The sequence below is a fragment of the Rhineura floridana genome, chromosome 16, assembly GCF_030035675.1.
Source record: "Rhineura floridana isolate rRhiFlo1 chromosome 16, rRhiFlo1.hap2, whole genome shotgun sequence".
NCBI classification, from domain to species: domain Eukaryota; kingdom Metazoa; phylum Chordata; class Lepidosauria; order Squamata; family Rhineuridae; genus Rhineura; species Rhineura floridana.
The window spans coordinates 12,407,199-12,430,739 of record NC_084495.1 but is presented as its reverse complement, the minus strand read 5'-3'; the positions used below and the strand labels follow the sequence as shown (position 1 = coordinate 12,430,739).

Sequence of the window (23,541 nt, the reverse complement as noted above, 5' to 3'; positions counted from 1 at the left end):
AATTAAAACACTGAGCAGTGCAGAGTTGGTTGTTGGAAGTAAACATGTCCCATTTTCAAACTCTTGCAGTAATCGGGGCATTTTGGATTATGCATTTAGCAACTTTAAATGTTCTATCTGTTGTGGAAATAATGCAACAATTTTCATCCCCTCAACAGAGAGTGAGGCTTACACATTTCTGATAGGTTTAAAGCTGTTCTGCAGATATAGGGCTTATCCAAACGGAGCGGGATAATCCACGGTTTCCATATTTGGTTTGTCATCTGATAGTCCTCACTTCGCCTTTTAGTTCGCTCTTTCCCAATTAAAAAAAAAGGTTTTTTGCACACGCACACACAGCGGTAAGACTCCTACATTCTTTTCGCTTTTTCTAAGCTCCGCCTCTAAAACCTCCCCCTATCAACCAATTGGTCAGCAAAAAAATTACATATGCTCCTCTCCCCCTTTGCAACGAAGCACAATACGGCTGTAAAGGAGGTGTTGCCTGGGAAGGAAAGGCTGCTGGTCGGTTTCACGCCTGCCTTCCCAGGAGAATGAAATTGACAAAGCTTTCGGAGCAAGCTTGAAACCACCAGAAGCCCTTTTCTTGTTTGCATTTGCGATATTACACTTAAACGAAGGTATGCTTTTCTGCCTTTATTGATATTTAAGGAGATACACACGCTGGCAATGCACTTATTTCTCCACAAAAGCAAGAAATGTGTCACACACCCCTCCTTCTCCCTTTCCTTCCCACTGAGAATGAAATTGACAAAGCTTTCCCAGCAGGCTTGAAACGGACCAGAAGCCTTTTCTCTTGGATTTGTGATATTACACTTAAACTAATGAATGCTTTTCTGATTTGAAGCAAAACCCCAGCAAGCAGAATGAAATTGACAAAGCTTTCGGAGGCAGGCTGAAACCGACCTCCCCCCCCTCCTTTCTCGCTTGCCGTGCACTGCAGATCTCACCCAGAGCGGCCGCCCAGTTTGCAGGCTGGCAAAAAATAAAATGCATCTGTGCAGTAGTTGCAGACACACCCCCAACACCCCACCATTGCGATGATTGGTTCAATTTCCCCGGGCTTATTCTCGCACATGCGCAAAAGTGCAGATACGTGATTGGCTGGAATGACGAGAAGGGGCAAGGGGAAATGCCCAAGAACTGCCCATCAGCTGTAAAGTCTGCGGTATTGCATCCTAACTCCTGAAGGCACAGCGGATGATTCCCGATTTTAAACAGCAAATCGCATTTTTGCCGGTATTGCAACGAGCGGATTTAACCTGTGAAAATGCATAACAGCACAAGACGTCATTTGGATGATCGAAAAATAATGAACACACATAGCGGGCATGTCACACATTTTGCAGTCGTCTGGATGAGCCCATAGTTAACTGTTTAGAGCAGGGATAGCGAACCATTGGCCCTCCAGATCTGGTTGGACTACAACTCCCATCAGCCTTAGCCGTTTACCATGCTGGCTGGGGCTGATGGGAGTTAAGAGCCCAACAACATCTGGAGGGCCACAGGTTCCCCATTCCTGGTTTAGAGCCTTAAGCATCATATGTGATATAAAGAAAATAAATGTTGCTTTATTTCTGCTTACTCACACTAGGGTCCTATCTATTCTACCACTTTAAGCAGTCATGGCTTCCCCCAAAGAATCCTAGGAATCGTAGTTTGTTAAGGATGCTGAAAGTTGTTAGGAGACCCCTAGTCGTCTCACAGAGCTACAATTTTCAGAGAAGAGGGGTTGATTGTTAAACCACTCTGGGAACTGTAGCTCTGTGAGAGTAACAGAGGCCTCCTTTCAGCGCCCTTAACACATAACAGTTCCCAGAATTCTTTGGGGGAAGGCATGACTGTTTAAAGTGGTATAATGCTACTTTAAATGTATAATGCAGATGGGGCCCAAGTACGCTTCCCAAGAGAACACTAATTCACACAATCATACAGAAAAGAAACATTCAGCTTCATGAAAAATCCCTCCTGTTGCTTTCAAAAAACGTGTCGGGTTACACAGCGGGGGGACGACGACCACGAAGAACCAACTGGTGCAAATGTTAACAGTCAAGACAAACTCTCCATCTCTCATTACTTAAATAATATAAGTATTTGGAATCGAAGCTTAATAATTTTTTTAAAAAGGGGGGGGGGAATGCATAGGTCTGTGAAGAGTTTTGGTATGCAATAGCTTCCTGCTAAGAAACTAGCTATTCGGAAGCTTACTTCACAATATTTCATATTGTAATATCTAGGGTTGTTTATTTTAAAAATGTAAGCTTGTGAAGGGATTGTGTAGCGCGCGCACACACCTTATATAAGTAGAAAACCCACAGGCAAAGCTTCCCTTCCCACCTCTACATCTGAGAAAGAGCTTTGCTTCTTGAGTATCTGTCTCACACACGATTAAAGGGACAGGGGGAGAGTGCTATGAGGGAACACAATGTCTATTGCACCCTGGCCTGCTGTAGGTAGACTAGACTGTGTTCTACACAATCCTAACTGTGATCTGGGCCCGCTGGCTTGGACCCTCCCAACAGCCCCTGCCTCAGGATGCAGGCACGTCAACAAGCACTTCTTGGAACTGTTAACGCCGACTTCCAAGGAAGTGTTTTCACTGCAACAATTGATAAAATGACGCTTAAGAAAAAGGAGAGGTTTGTTTGCTCAAACTCCTCCTTCTAAAGGTCAGTGCTTCCAAATAATTTACTCTTGAAATTGCTGTCTCATTCAGATTTGTTTCTGATAAAACTTTCCTGCAGCCCCCTCAGCAATTCTCCACATCAGCACAGACTGCATTACTCTGCTACAGAATCGCAAAGAGTTCCCTTCTGGACACAGTGATGACTATAAACAGAATATCTGACATCACAGCTTATTTGTTTAAACAAACCTAGCACAACATACTGCATCAGACTGGATTTTAACCAGATCAGTACTATACATTGGGGAAGAGCCGCAGCTTAGTGGCAGAGCACATCCTTTTCATGCAAAAAGGTCCCAGGTAGGCATCTTCAGGTTGGAACCTGGAGAACAGCTGGCAGTCAGTATCAAGAACACTGGGCTAGATGGGCCTAAGGTCTGCCCAACGTCATAGGGCATTTTCCAATGTTCCTAGAAATAAAAAATTAAGAACTAACAGGAAAAGGGAGGACATCCACCACCTAGGCCGCATCTGCACTATATATTTAAAGCAGAATCATACCACTTCAAACAGTCATGGCTTCCTCCAAAGAGTCCTGAGAATTTTGGTTTGAGAGTTGTTAGGAGACGTCCATTTCCCTCACAGAGCTACTATTCCCAGAGTTCCCTGGGAAGAGGGATTGCTTGTTAAATTAGTCTGGTGATTTGTAGCTCTGTGAGGGGAATAGGCATCTCTGAACAACTCTCAGCACCCTCAACCCTCCCAGGCTATGGTCTGAAGGCACATGAGGCCAGCTCCCTGCTGAAGCTAAGCAGGGTCAGGTCTGGTCAGTGCCTGGATGGGAGACCGTCTGGGAACCATATGTAAGCCGCCTTGGGTTTCTATCATGAAAAGAAAGGCGGGGTATAAATGTAATAAATAAATAAAATAAATAAATAAACAAACTACAGTTTCCAGGATTCTTTGGGGGAAGTCATGGCTGAACATCAGGAAAAACCTCCTGTTAGAGCGGTACGACAGTGGGACCCATGACCTAGGGAGGTGGTGGGCTCTATAACACTGGAGGCCTTCAAGAGGCAGCTGGACAGCCACCTGTTGGGGATGCTCTAAGTTGGATTCCTGCACTGAGCAGGGGGTTGGACTCAATGGCCTTGTAGGCCCCTTCCAACTCTACTATTCTATGATGCTCTGGCTGTTTAGTTGTGGCTTCCTCCCAAGACTGGTATAACACTGCTTTAAATGTACAGTGCAGATGGGGTGATACTCTCAGGTTTTAAGCTAATTTGACAATAGACATCACTTTGGCCATGAATGGTTATTTCTGTTATTGGATTTTCCATCCAAGAATCTCTGTTTCTGGATATTATCAAAAGGGATGGAGGGTGGCGGAGGAGAGAAACAATGGCTAATATCCAATATTAGTCATACTCAGAATATACCCAATGGGTCTGTTATAAGTATGACTCAGCTGGCTATCACCCAATGCTCCAGTAATTATTTTGTGGGGTTTAAAAAACAAAACACATAGCATCCTACGCTGGATATGAATTTAGATGTGAACAATGACGCTCTCCTAATTTTATTTTTACATGCATACGTGCTTTCTTGTTATGCAGCTTGGTTTTTCTTTTTTTTCCTTTTGTTAAGCAAATGCCAATGGTGCATGTTGGCAATACCACATTGAAACACAACACCACACCAAACCCACAAGAAGATACTTGTTGTGTGCAAGCAACCACAACCATTAAAAGGAAACAAGCTGCAGTTTTCAACACCTGTGGTTGGAAAACAAAATGACCAGCTGCATTAAAAAATGTTTTTTTAAAAGCATACAGATTTGGGGACGAACTTGAAGTCGGTTGAGTGATGCAGGGAAGGTTTCTCATCACCAAAAAGGAATTGCTTTGGAGATGATGGTAGCGAAAGATTCAGAATAAGAAAACAAGGCACAACTCAGTTTGGTTCTCTTTTCAGTAAATGTGAATGCAAATATCTCAGCTGATTCTAGCTCCTCAGTCTGAGAAAAAACTGAGCAAAGGCTGAGCTGTTCTTGGGAGTGTGAATGCTCAGGAGGAGTGAGAAATTTGATTCAGTTTGCATTTAAAACTAAATTTGTTCCGAAACATGTGAACCGAAACACAGCCACCCTTCAAAATTCACACTTATCCAAATTTTGTGAAGCAGTTCTCCAACTAAGCAATGTTTGCAAAAATGCACATGTTAAAGGAACATGTTCATAAAAATGAATACATTAGTGAAAATAACATACAAAATGGCATTACATTAGGAGAAATTGCTTGCAAAAATGTGTACATCAATTAAAACTGCTTACAAAAATGTGTTTAGTAGGAGAAATTTGTACTAAAATGCTGGAGAGTTTTCGTGATAATTTTTTTTAAAATTGCACATTGCTGCAGAAATGCAGAGAACCAAATTTAAGAAAAATGAGAAACTGAGAGAACCAAACTCACAAATCCTTCCATCCCTACTGAACACTGATCAACAGCCTGACTGTATGCAGTAATTTTTTTCCTATTATTATTTAGCCCTGATGTGGCAACAGGGATCCATGCAGAGAAACAAGCGTTTGCACAAGGATTTTTCTAAAAAAGCAACATATGGACTGCAATAGAAGGAGGGAATCAAGCATCAGAGAGGCTCGCTTGTAGTGCATATATCAATAATGATAGCTCTGACAGTGCTGGTCATGTCAGGACAGGGGTGGGGCACAGTCCACTATTCTTTCTCTGAGTAAGGCCCCATCTGCATCATATATTTAAAGCAGTATGACACCACTTTAAACAGTCACGGTTTTCCCCAAAGAATCCTGAGAACTGTAGTTTGTTATGGCTGCTAACAGTTGTTCGGAGACCCCTGTTCCCTCACAGAGCTATAATTCTCAGAGTTCCCTGGGAAGAGGGACTGAATGTTAAACCAATCTGGGAACTATAGCTCTGTGAGAGGAACAGAGGACTCCTAACAACTCTCAGCATCCTTAACAAACTACAGTTCCTGGGATTCTTTGGGGGAACCCATGACAGGTAAAGTGGTATAATAGTGCTTTAAATGTATAGTGCAGATGGTCAACATCATTACAGCTGACAGTGCTGATGTCTACAGCGGCAGGGAACAGGGTCCAAGACTTCTAGACCCTGGATATGATAAAAACCTAATTAAAATCTTAATATTGAAGATATATGGATTGAGGGCCTTTACAGAGCTGGCATCAGAGGCAGGCATCATTGGGTACCTGTTGAGGTCCAAAACCCATCCAGGAGAGGGCTCCAATCTCAGGGGGGGGAAGCTCTGTTCTCTTCCCCTTTGCCATCACTGCCTCTTCGCTTTGTACTTTCTGATCATGCAAGTGGTTATACAGTTTGGGCAAGTGAAAGGATTGCAGTGATAGGAAGTGGGTTCATTCAGGGAGAGGGCCCAAAAAGTGCACCTTGCCCAAAGGACCCCACAAAACCTGGAGCTGACACTGGGCTCCCCCTCTTCTCCCCTCCCCTCATGTTTGCTCTTTAAATTGACAATCAAAACCAAAGTATTATCACCAAGCTGGGCCAAAAGAAATACGCAAGAACAGCTTGCTGGATCAGGCCAGTGGCCTAGTCTAGTTCTACATCCTGTGCTCACAGTGGCTGGCCAGATGCCCGTGGGAGGCTCGCAAGCAGGACCTGAGGGCTAGAGCACCCTCCCCTCCTGTGGTTTCCAGCAACTGGGATTCAGAGGTTTACAGTGAAGGTGGCCCATAGCCATCATGGCTGGTAGCCATCAACAGACTTATCCTTCATGAGTTTGTCTAATTCCCCCTTAACGCTGTGCAAGTTGGTGGCTGTGATGCCCCTGTATTTATAATACTGTAAATATGGTAAGTGTGGGTTTATTAGAGTAAATGAGGTAAGTGGACTGAGCGAGTGAGTGATACGTGTTGTATGATTGGCTGAGCGCTTGAGAGTCTGAAGGTATAAAAGAGAGGATGACAGTTGAGAGTTGGTTGGTTTTAGTTGGTGGGTTTAGGAGTTCGTTGGCTGGTTCTGGGTTTTGGAGGGTGGATTGAATTAGGCGGGTAGTAAGGCAGGTTATTGATGACTAGAAACATAAAGAGTAATGCATCTTATGAAACCACATGCTTGTTGACTAAACCTTTAAGTAATCTTGTTATTCCGTGTGTACATAAATAAATAGCTCTTGGTTTACCAAAACGCCTGATCCTTGGCTGGGTTTCACAGACCAGAAGGGTGAGCAGGGCATATACCAAGGTTGGGAAACAGTATCAATGGTGCGGTGAAGAGATAGTGTAACATCAGGTGTCCAGAGCAACCCAGGGCTGTATTCTTTATAGGCACAAAGATACAGGGGGGTTGTGGCCTGTAAGTGCACCCAGACACAAAGTAGCAAGAAGCCAGGAGGAGACTAAGGCACAGTCTCAAGGCAATATTGTTTTACAGGGAGTGTCTGGTGGTGCTGTCTAGCAGTGGGATCTTGAGAGATCTGTGCTAGAGCTGGTGAGAGAACTGTTTAAAGACCAGGACCCTGAGGTGGAACCGTGACAAGGCGGTGACCACAGGCGGGATACTAGCAGGTGGCGCCTGAGGTGGGATCCTGACAGGAAGGGTCCTCACAGTGGCTATCACGACATCCTGAGGCAGCAAATTCCATATTATAACTATGCGTTGCATGAAGAAGTACCTCCTTTTGTACTGTACTGAATGTTCCAATATTCAGCTTGATTAGATAGTCCCCAATTCTTGTATTGTATGAGAGAAACTTCTCGATCTTTCTCCACATCATGCACTATTTTCCTGCATTGCTCTGAGTTCTACTCTGAGAACATTTTAGAAAGCTTCATGCTGGTAGAATCACGATCACAGTCTTCTGCTTAGAATTTTACCACATACAATGGTTTCAGTTTGCTCACCACTCACTTTAGGTGACAATATACGTCAGGGCTGGGTATATTAAATGACTGTGGTTGCGTGTGTGGGGGTGTTACTTTCAAAAATGGGAAGCTAGGACTGCTTTCACACTGCACTTTATTCCATTATTCTGATGAGTATTCTGACCTGGTAATTTGCACATTATATTTGATCTTTCACATGACATACAAGCTAGTTCTGAAAATCTTGTGGAATATAGTGCAAGTTTAGCGCTAATTTTTGTGATAAATAATACCAGAAATAATCCATTTGCAAGCCTGGGAACCTGGGAAATCGTAGGAGTTTTTCGCTAGCGGCAGCTGCTCACATGATAGGCATCCAAAAAGCAGTGCATTCCCCACCCTTAAGGTGTACGGGGGGGGGATTGCCTGATGAAAATTGTACTGGTATTCTGGCATAGGCACAGATAGCAGCAGCATTTCCCCCCACACCCATGTCTATACAACTAAAAGAATTTCAAAAGTCGGATGCTAAAGGGAGAGGGCGTGCATGGGGATGGGACCTGTACTTTTCAACTTGTTCATTAATGACCCAGAATTAGGAGTGAGCAGTGAAGTGGCCAAGTTTGCTGACGACACTAAATTGTTCAGGGTTGTTAAAACAAAAAGGGATTGCGAAGAGCTCCAAAAAGACCTCTCCAAACGGAGTGAATGGGTGGAAAAATGGCAAATGCAATTCAATATAAACAAGTGTAAAATTATGCATATTGGAGCAAACAATCTTAATTTCACATATACGTTCATGGGGTCTGAACTGGCGGTGACCGACCAGGAGAGAGACCTCGGGGTTGTAGTGGACAGCACAATGAAAATGTCGACCCAGTGTGCGGCAGCTGTGAAAAAGGCAAATTCCATGCTAGCGATAATTAGGAAAGGTATTGAAAATAAAACAGCCGATATCATAATGCCGTTGTATAAATCTATGGTGCGGCCGCATTTGGAATACTGTGTACAGTTCTGGTCGCCTCCTCTCAAAAAGGATATTCTAGAGTTGGAAAAGGTTCAGAAGAGGGCAACCAGAATGATCAAGGGGATGGAGCGACTCCCTTATCAGGAAAGGTTGCAGCATTTGGGGCTTTTTAGTTTAGAGAAAAGGCGGGTCAGAGGAGACATGATAGAAGTGTATAAAATTATGCATGGCATTGAGAAAGTGGATAGAGAAAAGTTCTTCTCCCTCTCTCATAATACTAGAACTCGTGGACATTCAAAGAAGCTGAATGTTGGAAGATTCAGGACAGACAAAAGGAAGTACTTCTTTACTCAGCGCATAGTTAAACTATGGAATTTGCTCCCACAAGATGCAGTAATGGCCACCAGCTTGGACGGCTTTAAAAGAAGATTAGACAAATTCATGGAGGACAGGGCTATCAGTGGCTACTAGCCGTGATGGCTGTGCTGTGCCACCCTAGTCAGAGGCAGCATGCTTCTGAAAACCAGTTGCCGGAAGCCTCAGGAGGGGAGAGTGTTCTTGCACTCGGGTCCTGCTTGCTGGCTTCCCCCAGGCACCTGGTTGGCCACTGTGAGAACAGGATGCTGGACTAGATGGGCCACTGGCCTGATCCAGCAGGCTCTTCTTATGTTCTTATGTTCTTATGATCTTAGACCTCCTACACAGTGAGGAACAGTGCGCATGTGTCTAATGGGTGAGGGACGAAAACAAGATGTTCATTCCAGCCGTGTGAGAGACAGTTGAGCGAAATGCAGGTATATTGGCTGGAAAAACTACTGTTCCTTAGCACAACCGGCACTGCAGTGTGAAAGGAATTTCAGAAATTGGGACAAAAGCGCTACCATTTAAATCCATTAATTAATACAATAAACTCCATGTCTGAAAGCAGCCTAGGGGAGAAAAATGCTACTTGAGAGTCATTAATGTTAAAGATGAATGTACTTGCGTCTTTCAAAAGGCAACTGTTTTTGTCTCTCACTTTTTACCCAACTAACGGACTGACCTGATAGATGACTCAAGAACACCAAATACTTGGAAATGTTTCCACCCGTCCTATCTGATTTACTAGAAAATGAAAAGCCACGAGATAGTTCATATATTATTATTCACTTGACTGCTTTCAGAGCATCTGGCCTTACTGATACTTTCATCCAAAAGTTTTTCACCCCGGGGGGAAACACCAAATATACCATCCTGTATTACTTACACAGAGGAAAGTAACTGGAATATCTACACCGTCGCCTACTCCAGGAAGATTACATTTGTTTCTTTCTTTGTTTATTAAATTTATATCCCGCCCTTCCTCCCAGAAGGAGCCCAGGGCAGCAACACTAAAAACACTCTAAAACATCTTAAAAACAGACTTTAAAATATATTAAAACGGAACATCTTTTAAAAATATTAAAACAAAACATCTTAAAAGAAAAAGCTTTAAAAACATCTTAAAAAGCAATCCCAACACAGACGCAGACTGGGATAAAACTTTTACTTCAAAGGCTTGTTGAAAAAGGAAGGTCTTCAGTTTTCTCTCTCTCCAAATAGGCTTTCTCTGACCTTCTCTCCTTCGTCCGCAATTATGACAGGCTGCAGGAGGCGGAGAGATGGGAAGGAGGGCCCAGCCCGCAACTCAAGGCCAGCCCTTGTCAGGCTTTCCCTGACCTGGAGCTATTTCCATTCCAGCTGGTCCTTAGAAGAATGACTGTTTAACTGCTGGTATAGCACAGTGGGGAGGAGAGCCTGGCTGGGAGTCCAGAGTCTGTGAGTTCAAATCCCCGCTCGTGTCTCCTGGGTGTGAAGGGCCAGCTAAAGATCACCCTCACAGTGAGTGGCTCAGGGGTTACGTGCCCTGCCACCTGTGCAGCTGTGGGCAAGCTGCATAGTCCCAAGGAGCCCAGTTGCCCCCCAGTTGGCAGTTGCAGACAAGGAAGGGGCTGGCTTGTGCAGCTGTGGCAAGCTGAGCAGGCCCTAGCCAACTGAGGAGGACCAGCCTCAGAGGGAGGCAATGGGAAACCCCCTCTGAATACCGCTTACCATGAACACCCTATTCATAGGGTCACCATAAGTCGGGATCGACTTGAAGGCAGTCCATTTCCATTTTACCCCTGCCCTACACAAACTGGCTGTAGCTCTCCAGATTTCAGACAGAGGACTTTCCTAACGCTACCTGGAGATGCCAAGGATTGAACCTGGAACCTTCTCATTGCACAGCTGATGTCCTGCCTCTGAGCTATGCCCTGTTTCTTTCCCAAAGCCTCATGCATTCAGAACAGAGAACTAATTCAGAGAACTAATCCAATAGAGAACTCGTCTGGCAACCTGCACACCTTAACAGCATGAATTCCTTTGTGCCTCCGTTTCAACAAAGCAGCCTTGCTGATTTATTTCCAGGCATTATCCATGCCTTAATAGTCAAAACAAAGAAATGAGCTAGTAAATATCAAAAGTGGGGATATATAACGTACATGCCAATATGCCTGCATTATATATGCAGTGCCTGCTATTTTTGCAATTATGTAACTTTTAGATAGAGACTGAAAATTTAAATGGTGTAAGTCAATAACAGGGAGAAATCTACAGGACCAAAGAATAGCAGCAGCAACACTAGTCAAAAATATTTTCTTGTTCATGAATAAAATAGTAACATTATGAGAAAGCATGTTTAAAACGATAGTTGCCAATTATCTTGCTCCTAAAGTCTAAAGCTGCATCATCAGATCTGAAGAGAGGACATGAATGCCCTTGTTTACCCAAGATTATCTGGTCCAGGTCTCCATTTCTTTACATCATATATGCCAGAGTAACCTCTTTAAGCCTGCGGGTTGGATTCGAACATGGTCAATTGGGGAGGGGAGTGGGTGGAGCCCAAAAAATGTAAGCAAACAAATTTCCCATCTCTCTGAGGATTTAGTTGTGGCAGAATGGAACAGCAGGCACAGCGCCAGCGGGTGACCAGGTCGGACACTGGCTGATGACTCCTGCTGCTAGCTGAGGACCCCTGCAGCTGGAAGAGTGGGGCTCCCACTCCGCGATCCCCACCAGCATTGAGTCATGGGCCGTGACTGGACGTGACACAGATGGTGGAGCAGGAGCTCCACTCTCCCAGCCAACATCACCCCCTGCACATGTGAGCAGCAGTCGGGCACTTAAGCACCCGATTGTTTCACCTCACATGTCAGCACATCAACGCACATGCCTGCCATCATCCAAGATGGCAGCGGGGGCGTCAATACCCCCCCCACCATCTTAGGTGATGGCAGGCATGTGCAATGACATGAGAGGTGGCACACCCAGGGCGTATTTAGTACTGTGCGCACAAGTATGTGCAAGCACACACACTGAGGGGAGGCAGGGGCCTGTGGCAGGCTGGTCCCGGCCCTGTGGAACAGTCACACACCCAAACTCACAGCTGAGAAGGCAGCACCAGTCCACCTATCGTGAGCCCTGCTGGAGGGGGGTGGACTGACGAGAAAGAAGCGGAGGAGGACGAGGACTTAGAGTGGGATGCTCAAGCCGGGCTAGCAACATCAGTGGGCTTGTTTACAAGGCTGTACTAATGCAACGAGGATTCATTACTCTTTCTCAAGGCAATTCTGGGCATTGATGCTATCACACAGTTTCTGTGCTACAGATGGGGGCAGAGACTGGAACTTTACCAGGGGCCACCCTCAGGCTGAGGTAGGGTAGGGGCTGACCCCCGTTAGGACTGCCTTGCTTTTGAATGCTTGAGTGAAGACAAAATGCCCCTCACATATACCACCAAACTTTCAAAGACCTGCCTGCAAAAGCAATTATTTCTAATGGGTTTGTTTGAAGAACAAAGGAGACTGTAGTTGGTGGGGCAGTGCCCCATTCACCCTGCTGGACCAATCCCCACTGGATCGCTCGGCTCAACCAATCTCCATTGGATCGCACCCACAATGAGAGGCACAAATTGTATTGAGAAGATAGAGCATTTGATCCTTTAACTCCTCTCTGCTGCCACCAGCTCCTGCCTAGCCAATGGAACGATTCTACTAGGAGTAGGTGGAAACATCCTATCCCTTCCATAAGTTTGCAGCATCTTCCAACAGTTTGCCAAAGCTTGCCAACTGGAAATTAATCACAAGCAATGCTGAAAAAGGTGGAAAGCCCCCAATTTCAAGCAGAACTTCTAAGACACAGTTGATACCAGTGATGGGAGTTGTCACATTCATGTGGCAGATTGAAACAATGGCAGAAATCTGTCCCAGCAAGTCCAATGTGATATTCATGATTGACAGATGGGCAGGGCACGTCTGGACAAGCAATTCTCCCTTATCTTTGATGGGCCAAATTGAAAGGCCTGGCTGTCTGGGTTAGGCCCGGAGGCCAGAGGTTCCCCACCACATCTATAAGTTTTAGGAAAAACCCTAAAGGGCAAGAAAAGACACATACAACCCCAACAGTCCAATAAGGACTGAGCATGCTCAGTGGCCATAGAATGCTGGTGGATGCTTCACTCTGCCTAATGGTAGGGCCGGCCCTGGATACAAAGCTATAAATGCCAAGTCATGTTATGAGATTCTGTTTCAGATTAATGGCCCAATCCAGCCCAGGGCTAGGCACACTTTTGCCTGTTGTTTTACCGTGCCTAAGTCTGTACTGCATCAAGGCCTGTGAGTTTACTTCAGAGGAGGAGATATTAATGAGGGGCAGGATTTGCTGACATGTATCAAAGACGCCAGAAGTGGGAACTCACTCAGATGGCCTTTCAGTTGAGGAAAAAAACTCAAATGTTTTAGGAAACATTTGGATAACAGAACTACTGCTTTGACATACTAGCAGGATTTTTCTCCATCCAAAAGAGACTCATTGATATTATCAAATCTGAATCAAGACAAGACAGAGATGATAATCGTTGAGGGTGGCTGTGGTTTACACCAGATTTGCCTGCTTGTGATTTATGAAGTTTGCCACAACCCCTTCTGATCAGGGATCTACAAATATCATCTTGGCTTACTAGCCAAACCTTGCTATCCCCTTGTACCAGTTCATCTGAGGCTCAGTGTTTCTCCTTCTAGTTCACTAGGCAAGGTTGAGAAGGGAGAAGTGGCGCCTTCCCTGACTTGAGTTGAGGCTTGGATAAAGAAAGAAAGAGGGGCAAAAACACATGCTGTCTCTAGCTCAAGGGACAGCCTATCTGAGACTCTCTGATCTGAGACAGGGCAAAAGATACTCGCCCTTGGCGAGCAGGCCAATAGAGCTGCGGATGCTTAGTTAAGACACTTTTTCTCCTAGACCTGGTGCTGCTTTTTGGAGAAGCAGGTCAGAGTTGTTGCCTCGAGTGCCATTTCCCATCATCTGCTCATTAGGAAGCTTGTGCCTCTTCTGGAGAGGTCAGCCTTCACCACACTGATCCATGCTTCGTAAGTCCCAGGCTTCATTATTGCAAAACACTGCTCTTGAAAATGACTCAAAGGCCTCAGCTAGTGGAGAACACACCAGGGCACTGCCTCTTCTGCAGTGGCGTCACTAGGGTTGGTGTCACCTGGTGCGGTAACTCATGGTGTCACCCCCATGGACCTCCTACTGTACCAGACCATACAGAATCCTTAGTAATGTTTTTTGTACTAATGTTACTCGTAAATTGTAATTCCCGTATATCACTGAATGTAATAGCACACACACACGGAGCCAGCTGTGGGATTGTCACACAAACAACCTAGAACATTTTTTCCCTTTCACAAGGACATGCAAAAGATTGAACCCAGGACCTTCTGCATGCAAAGCACATGCTCAGCCTACCACTGAGATATAGGGTAGAAAAGCACTCACTGTTCTACTGGCCTGGGGATAATTCTGAGGGCCAGTGGGAACCACAGATGTGATGGGAGGCAGGGAGAAGTGAGTGAGCAAAGAGTGCAGGTGCAATGCCGAGGTGCCGTCTCAGCAAAACTGACGCCAGTCCTAGTGGGTAAGCCCCATTCAACAGGGTGGGATTTACTTCTGAGTAAACATGCACAGGATTGCAAGGTGGAGGGGAGCAACAAATCCCCCTCCCTCAACCCCAGCTTAGCCCTTCCCTACTTTAAAGTTGACAATGAGGACACTGAATTTATCAAGGATTATCAATACCTTGGCACAGTCATTAACCAAAATGGAGACAATAGTCAAGAAATTAGGCTAGGACTAGGGAGGGCAGCTACTGGAGAACTCACATGCAAATATGTATCACTGAACACTAAAGTCAGGATCATTCAGACCATGGTATTCCCCATCTCTATGTATGGATGTGAAAGTTGAACAGTGAAAAAAGCGGATAAGAGAAAAATCAACTCATTTGAAATGTGGTGTTGGAGGAGAGCTTTGCGCATACCATGGACTGCGAAAAAGACAAATAATTGGGTGGTAGAACAAATAAACCAGAACTATCATTAGAAGCTAAAATGATGAAACTGAGGTTATCATACTTTGGACACATCATGAGAAGACATGATTCATTAGAAAATATAATAATGCTTGGAAAAACAGAAGTAGAAAAAGAGGAAGGCCAAACAAGAGATGGATTGATTCCATCAAGGAAGCCACAGACCTGAACTTACAAGATCTGAACAGGGTGGTTCATGACAGATGCTGTTGGAGGTCACTGATTCATAGGGTCGCCATAAGTCGTAGTCGACTTGGAGGCACATAACAACAACAGCAAAATACTGTGAAATACAATCAAATGAGAGCAGAAGAGTCCCCAGCCCCTTCAAAGGGGGAAAAATGCCATTCTAAATCCCCAGGAGCAACATGTGGCACCCAGGCAGCAAGATACACTGCCCCTGCCGTGGGAAGCTCTCCTAGGCCATGATGAACCTCAATGCCCTTCCTGGGCCTGCCGTGGAGAAGGTTAAGGAAGGGGAGGCAGCATCCCTCTTTCCTTTCTTCCCCCACGCAGGCAGGCAGGCCTTGGATGCCCTCCACCAGCTCTGCCGCCCAGAGCCCCGCGTTCCCACTCCTCCTCACCCATCTCTCCCTTGGCTCAGCAGCGGCGGCGGCAGCGTCTCTGCCTGGGGGCCCCTGTTGCGGCCACTCCCGCCCAGCGGCGCCCACAGCATGAGGGGTGAAGCAGGGCGTCCTTTCCAGAGCAGGGGAACCGGCTCCGGGGCTAAGGAGGAGCCGGCCCGGCCCGGCCCGGCCCGGCCCGGCCTGGCCTCCACCACCACCGCCTCTTCGCAGCTCCTGCTGAGGCTGCCAGGCCACTCGGGCGCCGTCTCCTAGCAACCGCGCCTGGCCCCGCCTGCTCCCGAGACGGCACCCAAGCATCCTGGCAGCCTCAGCAGGAGCTGCGAAGAGCGGTGGTGGTGGAGGCCAGGCCAGGCCAGGCAGGCTCCTCCTTAGCCCCGGACTCCCCTCGGGCCCCAGGAGCTGGAGCACCAACGAGCTAAGCGGCTGGATTGGGGAGGAATCGGCCACTCGGCTGACCCACTTCCCGGTGCCTAGGGGCGGGGCGGCTCTGGGTGTCACCCCTCTCTTGGTGTCACCCGGGTGTGGGCCGCACCGCCCGCACCCCCATAGTGACGGCCCTGCTCTTCTGTCTTCCAGAAAACCCACATCAGTGATGAGTGCGTGCAGTCGAGCAACCCAGCATTAAGCCTAGAAAGTGTCCAAACTATTCAGTGATGGTGGTAGAGATTGCATGGGAAGGGCCATAGCTCAGTGGGAAAGCATCAGCTTTGCATGAAGAAGATCCCAGGTTCAATCCCTGGCATCTGCAAGTAGGGCTGAGAATGTCTTCTGTTTGGAACCCTGGAGTCAATGCCAAGCAACATAGACAATACTGAGTTAGCTGGACCGACAGTCTGACTCCATATAAGGCAGTGTTCTGTGTTCCATCTCCCCATCGGGGACATCACAACTTCTGCCCAATCTCACTAGACCTTCCACAAAGCAATCCAATGGCACTGGGAAAGGGCCGTAGCTCAGTGGGAGAGCATCTGCTTTGCATGCAGAAGGTCCCAGGCTCAATCTCCTGCATCTCCAAGTAGGGCTGGGAGTGACCCCATCTGAACACCTGGAGAGCTGCTGCCAGTCAGCGCAGACAATGCTAAGCTATACGGACCAACGGTATGACTCGGTATAAGGCAGCTCCCTACGTCCCAACGGTGGCATTTGCTGGAGAGAGAGCTGTAGTTCACCAGCAACTTCCAACTGTGATACTAGCACTGGGAAAAACAAAGACAAAGAAGTAGCAACAGAGGTACACTCTGGATGAAAGACCAAAGTGTATCCTGCAATGAAATCTCATTTCTCAAACCGGCAGCACCCTTCCTCCATATCAGCAGAAGTTCCGTGTTCTCACACAAATGCCTGATATATGCCGCTCCTCCTCTGTCAGACCATCTGGCAAGCTGGAGACATTTAAGAAACAGGAGTGCAACATTTCTCTTTCCGATCATGCTACTTTCATTTCTCGCCACTCCTTTAATCCAGCCCCTAAAATGTTAACATTTTTAAAAGATGGGGGGATTGCATGGGAAGGGCCGTAGCTCAGTGGTAGAGCATCTGCCTCGCATGTAGAAGGTCTCAGGTTCAATACCTGACATCTCCAGGTAGGGCTTGGAGAGAAGCCTGCCTGGAACCCTGGAGAGCTGCTACCCGTGTAGGCAATACTGAGCTAGATGGACCAATGCTCTAACTCAGTAGAAGGCAGCTTCCTATGTTCGTAATCTGTCTTTCAGGACACACTGTCCTCACAAGGCAGCTTATGAGACTCTAAAACCCATGAAAACAGAATTACAAACATCAAATGCACAAAAGTTCCCCCCGCCCCAAGAATCACACAATTCAGACAAGACTGAATAAATGTGTCTTCAGAATGGGTTTAAAAAAAAAAAAAAAAGACCACTAGCAACGAGGCCATATGTATCTCCTTACAGAGGAAATTCCAAAGGTGTGGAGCCACCACTGAGAAAGCCCTACTCGTTTCCCACAAACACAGGGTTGGTGAATTCTTTCAGTTTCTTTCTAGGCAACTTTCCAGGGGCCAAATGCCGGTGTTACACAGGGCCAAAAGCAAAAGTGGGCCATGCAGTGAATGTAACTTGTTACCTTTGTATAATAGGCTGGTTTTTCACATTCTCACACACACACTCTATCCTCTATCTAAGCAAGAGGCATACATTCCAGCCAGGCAAAAACACTCAAGGATGGTGCAAAGCCGGGCCAGTGATGGGTGTGGCCTGGAAACAAAGAGTGTGGCTGGGCAGGGTGTGTGGTCTGGCAACACTCCGTAACAGATCTCACCGGTGAGCAGAGAGCAGGACCTCCGACACAGATTCCTCGGGCAAGCTCATATAGGCGGAGGTGGTCTTTCATATAATGCAGTTCCAAACCATTCAGGACTTGTAAACCTTTGTATTTGTACTTTTTTATAGTTGCAAGTTGCTTTGAGTCATTTTAGGTAGTAAGTGATGAATAACGGTAATGAATAACAATAATCCAGAAGCATCCTAGTCCATCTTTGGCCACAGCTCCATGATGTGACCTCTCACCTCAGCATCTCGAATTGAGCCTCCTGAACTCCCTTGCCCAGCCACATTCAGACGCTGCAGATCCACTGTGGTGACTCAGCACACCATCTAGGTCAGCCTTTCAAAACCAGTGTGCCTCCAGATGTTGTTGGACCACAATTCCCATCTTTCCTGACCATTGGCAATGCTGGCTGAGGCTGATGGGAGTTGTGGTCCAACAACATCTGGAGGCACACTGGTTGGGAAAGGCTGATCTAGATCCTGGCACAGCCCTACCATGTCTAGAGCCCCCCAGCTGAGCAACCAAGGAGGAGGATGTATGCAGTTCATCACCGTTCATAGATCCTTTCCCCCGTATCTGACAAACTGCACCTTACCCGATCATCTCATTCATCCAGATTTGGAATGCAACTGCATGCAAAAGGGATTCAGAAGCAGGCCCAGAAGCAATGAAAAGTTCCGCTCCTTCTGGTTCCCCTTTTATCTATTCCGTGCTCACAATTCAAAGTAAAGACATTTCAAAGAAGTTGGAGGTGGAAGTAGCCCATTATGGGGGACTTTGTGGGGAACGTGTGGTGCGATAACCTCGTTCTCTTAAAAGAAGAAAGAGAAATAGCAGCTGTTCCCTGAAGTGCCTTTATAAGTCAAGGGTAAAATTAATCCCTTTGCAAGGCAAGGCAAATTTGTCCTGGATCCTCTTTCATTTCCAGCGGGTGAAGGGGTTGTGCTGGTTTTGTTAAAGTGAACTAAAAACTGTTCTGATTCATGCAATGAGAAAGAAGGAAAATAGAAAAAGAAGTACTACGTTACTTGGGTTTTTTAAAAAAAAAAAATTATGAATCCTGGGCTCCTGCTAGGAGGAAGGATGGGATATAAATCAAAGAATTAGATTAGACTAGATAGACTAGATAGACTAGACAGACAGACAGACAGACAGACAGACAGATAGATAGATACTTCAAAAGTACCTTAAACCTTGCCACAAGCCATTTCTCCTCATAGCCATTAATTTCCAGGGAACCAATGCATCATCTGCTACCCCAGGGATGTGGAGCCTGTGCCCCCCCAACTCCCATCAGCCCCAGCCAGCATGGCTAATGGTCAAGGCCAATGGGAGTTGTAGACTAACAATATTGGGAGGGCTACAGGTTCCCCATCGCTGTACTACAGTATGAACAGGCTTTGTAGTCATTGGCTCTCTTCCAGAGATCCTTGGGAATTGTCAGCCCCTCCCAATACCAGGATAAGAGACAGCTCTACTCCTGGCAGGAACTACCAAAAGTCTGCGTGGAAGCCCCTGACTCTTAAGAGTATTATTGTTAATTTTATTGCCCATCCTTCGCCAGCAGGTCCCAGGGCAGGTGACAACAATTTAAAATCCAGTATTAAAAGCAGTTAAAACCAAGCACACGTGTACAAGTACAAGTACACGCGTTCCTGGACATTACTTCTTTAACAGAAACTTGGATACCAGAGGCAGGAATAACATAGGTTCCTTCACCACAAAAAAGAAGAGCAGTTCAACATATTTCAGCAAACTTTTGATTCAAAATGAACAATATGCATGTCTGAAATGAAACGACCAGGTCAAGAAAGCTTTGCATACAGACCACTTGAAGGCTTCTTCCAAACTGCATCCAGGGATGCCTGCCTTGCCTTTTTTCTTTTATCATGCAGTATCCTGCTACAGCAATCTAAAGCTCTGAGCACAGTTCTCCTCTCTGTACACTCAACAGACAAGGGGCAGCCGCCACCCCCCCTCTCTCTCTCTCTGCCGTCCTCCCCCACACTTCAGCAGACACATCTGCAGTAAACAGTGCTTGTGGGGCACCTACACCACCTGGAAAATTGTTGTGCATCAACCTTCAGAGACAGCAGACTGGCAACTTTGGGGGCATGGCATAAAAGGTAGTGTGGTGCAGTAGTTGGAGACTAGGGCCTTCACTGAGGTGACCTTACACCTGTCACCTTCTTTCAGCCTAACCTACCTCACAGAGTTGTTGTAAAGAGAAAATGAGGAGAGGATAAATACATACACCACCATGAGTAACTTGGAGGAAAGGTGAGATGTAATAATATCTTTAAAATATTATTCATTCATCTCTCTCAGGGCACTAGCTGGATTTAACTGCATTTAACCAGTAATTTACAACTGCGATTATAATACTGGTAAAACAGCAGCAGATGCAGAACCTATAGGAAAGGCCTATGTGGCTCCCTACAACCAAACTTCCATTTCTCAAACAACTAATCAGTCATCTATACGCAGTCATAGCACTGTTTCCTTGTGTCACTGAAAAGAAAAGGGGAGGGGAATTGGCCAGCTTGAGCCTCTAATAGTATTCCAGGAGAAGGCATGGTTGACTGGCTGGCACTCTAAACAGGAGTACTCTTGTTTGGGTGTGTGTGTGTGAAAGATATACCGCAACACTTTGTTGCAGATCCCATTGGTAACTGCACTATTAGCATTTTCCAATGGCAACAGCTCACACCATCATTTTATTACCATGAATCTCACCTGGACTCTCAGCACCGATTATAATAAATAGAATGACACATTAATACATAAATGTCTAAATCAAGAACAGGAAACCTGCTGCCCTCCAAATCAGCCTTTCCCAAGCTTTGGGTCCCCAGATGTTGCTGAACTACAGTTCCCATAATTCCTGACCATTGACCATGCTGGATGGGGCTGATTGGAATTGTAATCCAGCAACATCTGGGGACCCAAAGGTTGGGAAAGGCTGCTCTAGATGTTGCTGGACTCCCATCAGCCCCAGCCAGCAGGGCCAATGTTTAGGAACACAGGAAGCTGCCTTATTCAGAGTCAGACCATTGGTCCAGCTAGCTCCGTACTGTCTACACGGACTGGCAGCGACTCCCCGGCGTTTTCAGGCAGGAGTTTCTCAGCGCCCTCCGTGGAGATGCTGGGGATTGAACTTGGGACCTTCCACATACAAGGCAGATGCTCTAACACTGAGCCACGGCCCTTCCCCAAGGGATGGCTGGCGAGGAAAAGGGCTATGGATCAGTGGCTGAACATCTGCTTTGCATGCAAAAGGTCTCAGATTCAATCTCCAGCACCTCCAGGTGGAGCCGGGAACAGCTGCAAGTCAACGTAGACAATCCTGAGCTAGATGGACCAACGGCCTGACTCAGTGTAAGGCAGCTTTCTATGTAAAGTCTGGAAGATTCCCCACCCCTGGTCTAAGTAAACCTCACTGGTTTTGCTCTGGAATGTATACAGCAGATAGTCACCATCTAAGCACCATCTCACTGACTCTGTGTAACTCCATCAGCTTCTGTTAAACAGAGCTTGGAAAAGTTACTTTTTTGAACTACAACTCCCATCAGCCCAATCCAGTGGCTATGCTGGCTGGGGCTGATGGGAGCTGTAGTTCAAAAAAAGTAACTTTTCCAAGCTCTGCTTCTGTACTATAGGTTAATGTTGCCTACAGGGTTTACAGTTGTAGCTTTTAATATAAGCCCTGCTGTTGAACTTCTCAGCGGATTTTAAGGTTGTGGGAAAAAGAGAGGTTGCAACCCCATCAACTGTCGATTAGCATTTGCCATTGCTGTCATCCTGGCAATAGATCTTCGCAACTGCAAACTCCTCTAAACTCTAGAATTTGCAACAGTTTTTTTGAATGTGCAAACAGCTGTTTTATGAGCCATGTAGATCCTACAGTTTACACTAATTGTGATTCTAGACTGGGTTTGTTTATAACTTCATCTAATCCACAGGAGTTTATATAAGACTCGAGCAATGAAATATGGGTCATTCACACAATTTACATTGTTTGCTGCATATAGAGTTTACTTTAAGAATCACAAGATATGAAAGGCAATTTCCTTACAGCAAAGATTCTCAAGGCACTTTTTATAAGCAAAGGACTGTACATTTTCCCCTGCCTAGCAATCTTGTGTGGTCAGTTGTTTCCATCCTGTTTTTACAGATGCGAAGCTGGAGTCACAGCCAAGCAAGGATTTGAATCCAGCTCCACCAGAACAGCCAATCTTAACATTGATTGGCTATGTAATCACATAAGGAGCACTTGTCTCTTTTTTAATTAATTAATTCTTTTTTAATTAATTAATTAACAAGATGTACATATCGCTTGATTGTAATAAAACCTCTAAGTGCTTTACAAAAAACAAAACATGAAAATGATCAGTGAAAAACAGGTGTTTAAAAACACCCCAAAACTAATTAAAATGAACAATAAGCTAAAAACAGATTTAAACGCATGTAGCTTCTACATATCTGGAAAGGCTTGCCTAAACAAAAATGTTTTAAACAGGTGCTGGAAAGAGTGCAGCATAATCTACCTGATGTCAACAGGCAGGGAGTTCCAAAGCGTAGGTCATTTTGCAAGGAGATTTGAAGTTCACAAACATAAGGTTCCTAAGTAGTAGGTGGGCCTTAGGAATTGTTTAACACTGTATCATACTCTTTCATCGGCTTTAATTTGGAAGCCCAGCTTTCCCTTTAATGTCTGATTGCATTATTAGATTAATTATTAACATATCTACATGTCTTTCTCTGTTTCACCTTCTATGACTAGTGGCTATATCAACTATAGTCCTTCCTGAGTTGATGAATAGACAGAGCTAGTATCTGGTTTTGTTTTCCTTTGAAAAGGGACCAGTAATGAGGTATTCCTGAACACCGAAAACATATTGTCAGCAATTAAACGGGGGCTTCAGGGCTCCTGCAGCACCACCCAAATTAATTGTCCAAGGGAAATGACTTCGCTGAACATTTTTGTACTCAAGATGCCAAGAACAGCAATGTTCTTTACACAAATATTTTCCCCGTTAAAAAAGAAACGTCATCTCAGATTAATAAACACTACAGAACTGTCTTGAGATATAAAATAACTAAAGGTAGCACCTTACAGTGAGTCAGACCATCTAGCTCAGTGTTGTCTTCACTAACCGGCAGAGGCTCTCCAAGTTTCCAAGCAAGAGGCTCTCGTGGAGATGCCAGGGATTGAATTTAGGACCTTCTACATGCAAGGCAGACGCTCTACCACTGAGCTACAGCACCAACTCGCCAACTAAACTGGGCCAGAACTTAGACAAAAAGAGAGCACAATCCACAGTTCCTTATGTCTTAAGGGCTCAAACGGGACCTTGCGTTGGAAAATGCATGGCTCCAACCCGAGATGTGCTGAAATGATGGGGAATGGGGGTGGGGGAAGGAATTCTTAACACATTTTGTACCAATTTTGCCCTGCAAGTGACCCAATGCCATTTTCCTTCAAGACAGACTCATTTTTATGATGTGTATTTGTTTTTAAACTCCTGATTTTATCTATGGGCTTATCCAAACGGAGCAGGATAATCCACGGTTTCCATATTCGGTTTGTCATCTGATAGTCCTCACTTTGCCTTTTAGTTCTCTTTCCCAATTAAAAAAAAAAGCTTTTTTGCACACGCACACGCAGCAGTAAGACTCCTACATTCTTTTCGCTTTTTCCAAGCTCCGCCTCTAAAACCTCCCCCTATCAACCAATTGGTCAGCAAAAAAATTACATATGCTCCTCTC

At 45.6% G+C, this 23,541-nt stretch overlaps 1 protein-coding gene and 1 non-coding gene across 11 annotated transcripts in view; one reads left to right on the top strand and one right to left on the bottom strand.

The window, feature by feature from the left end:
- GAB3 (GRB2 associated binding protein 3) overlaps positions 1–23,541 on the bottom strand; it is a 128,027-nt gene that overhangs the window by 92,970 nt on the left and 11,516 nt on the right. Inside the window, exons 1-2 of one of the 10 annotated variants that reach the window (XM_061599085.1) lie at positions 10,004–10,215; positions 173–1,262 (exon numbers count right to left, since the gene is read on the bottom strand). The exons of 4 other annotated variants lie outside the window; for them this stretch is intronic. Coding sequence is in view for 1 of the 6 variants with exons in the window: in XM_061599083.1 (XP_061455067.1) it covers positions 19,601–19,627 (27 nt within the window). In the remaining 5 variants the exon portion in view is untranslated. Of the gene's footprint in view, positions 1–172; positions 1,263–2,294; positions 2,505–10,003; positions 10,218–19,600; positions 19,657–23,541 lie in introns of those variants that run through there. 5 more of the 10 variants (XM_061599090.1, XM_061599084.1, XM_061599083.1 and 2 more) reach the window with 5 other exon arrangements.
- On the top strand, positions 17,000–17,068 carry TRNAA-CGC (transfer RNA alanine (anticodon CGC)). Its single transcript has one exon. It is a non-coding gene; the product is annotated as a tRNA-Ala (tRNA).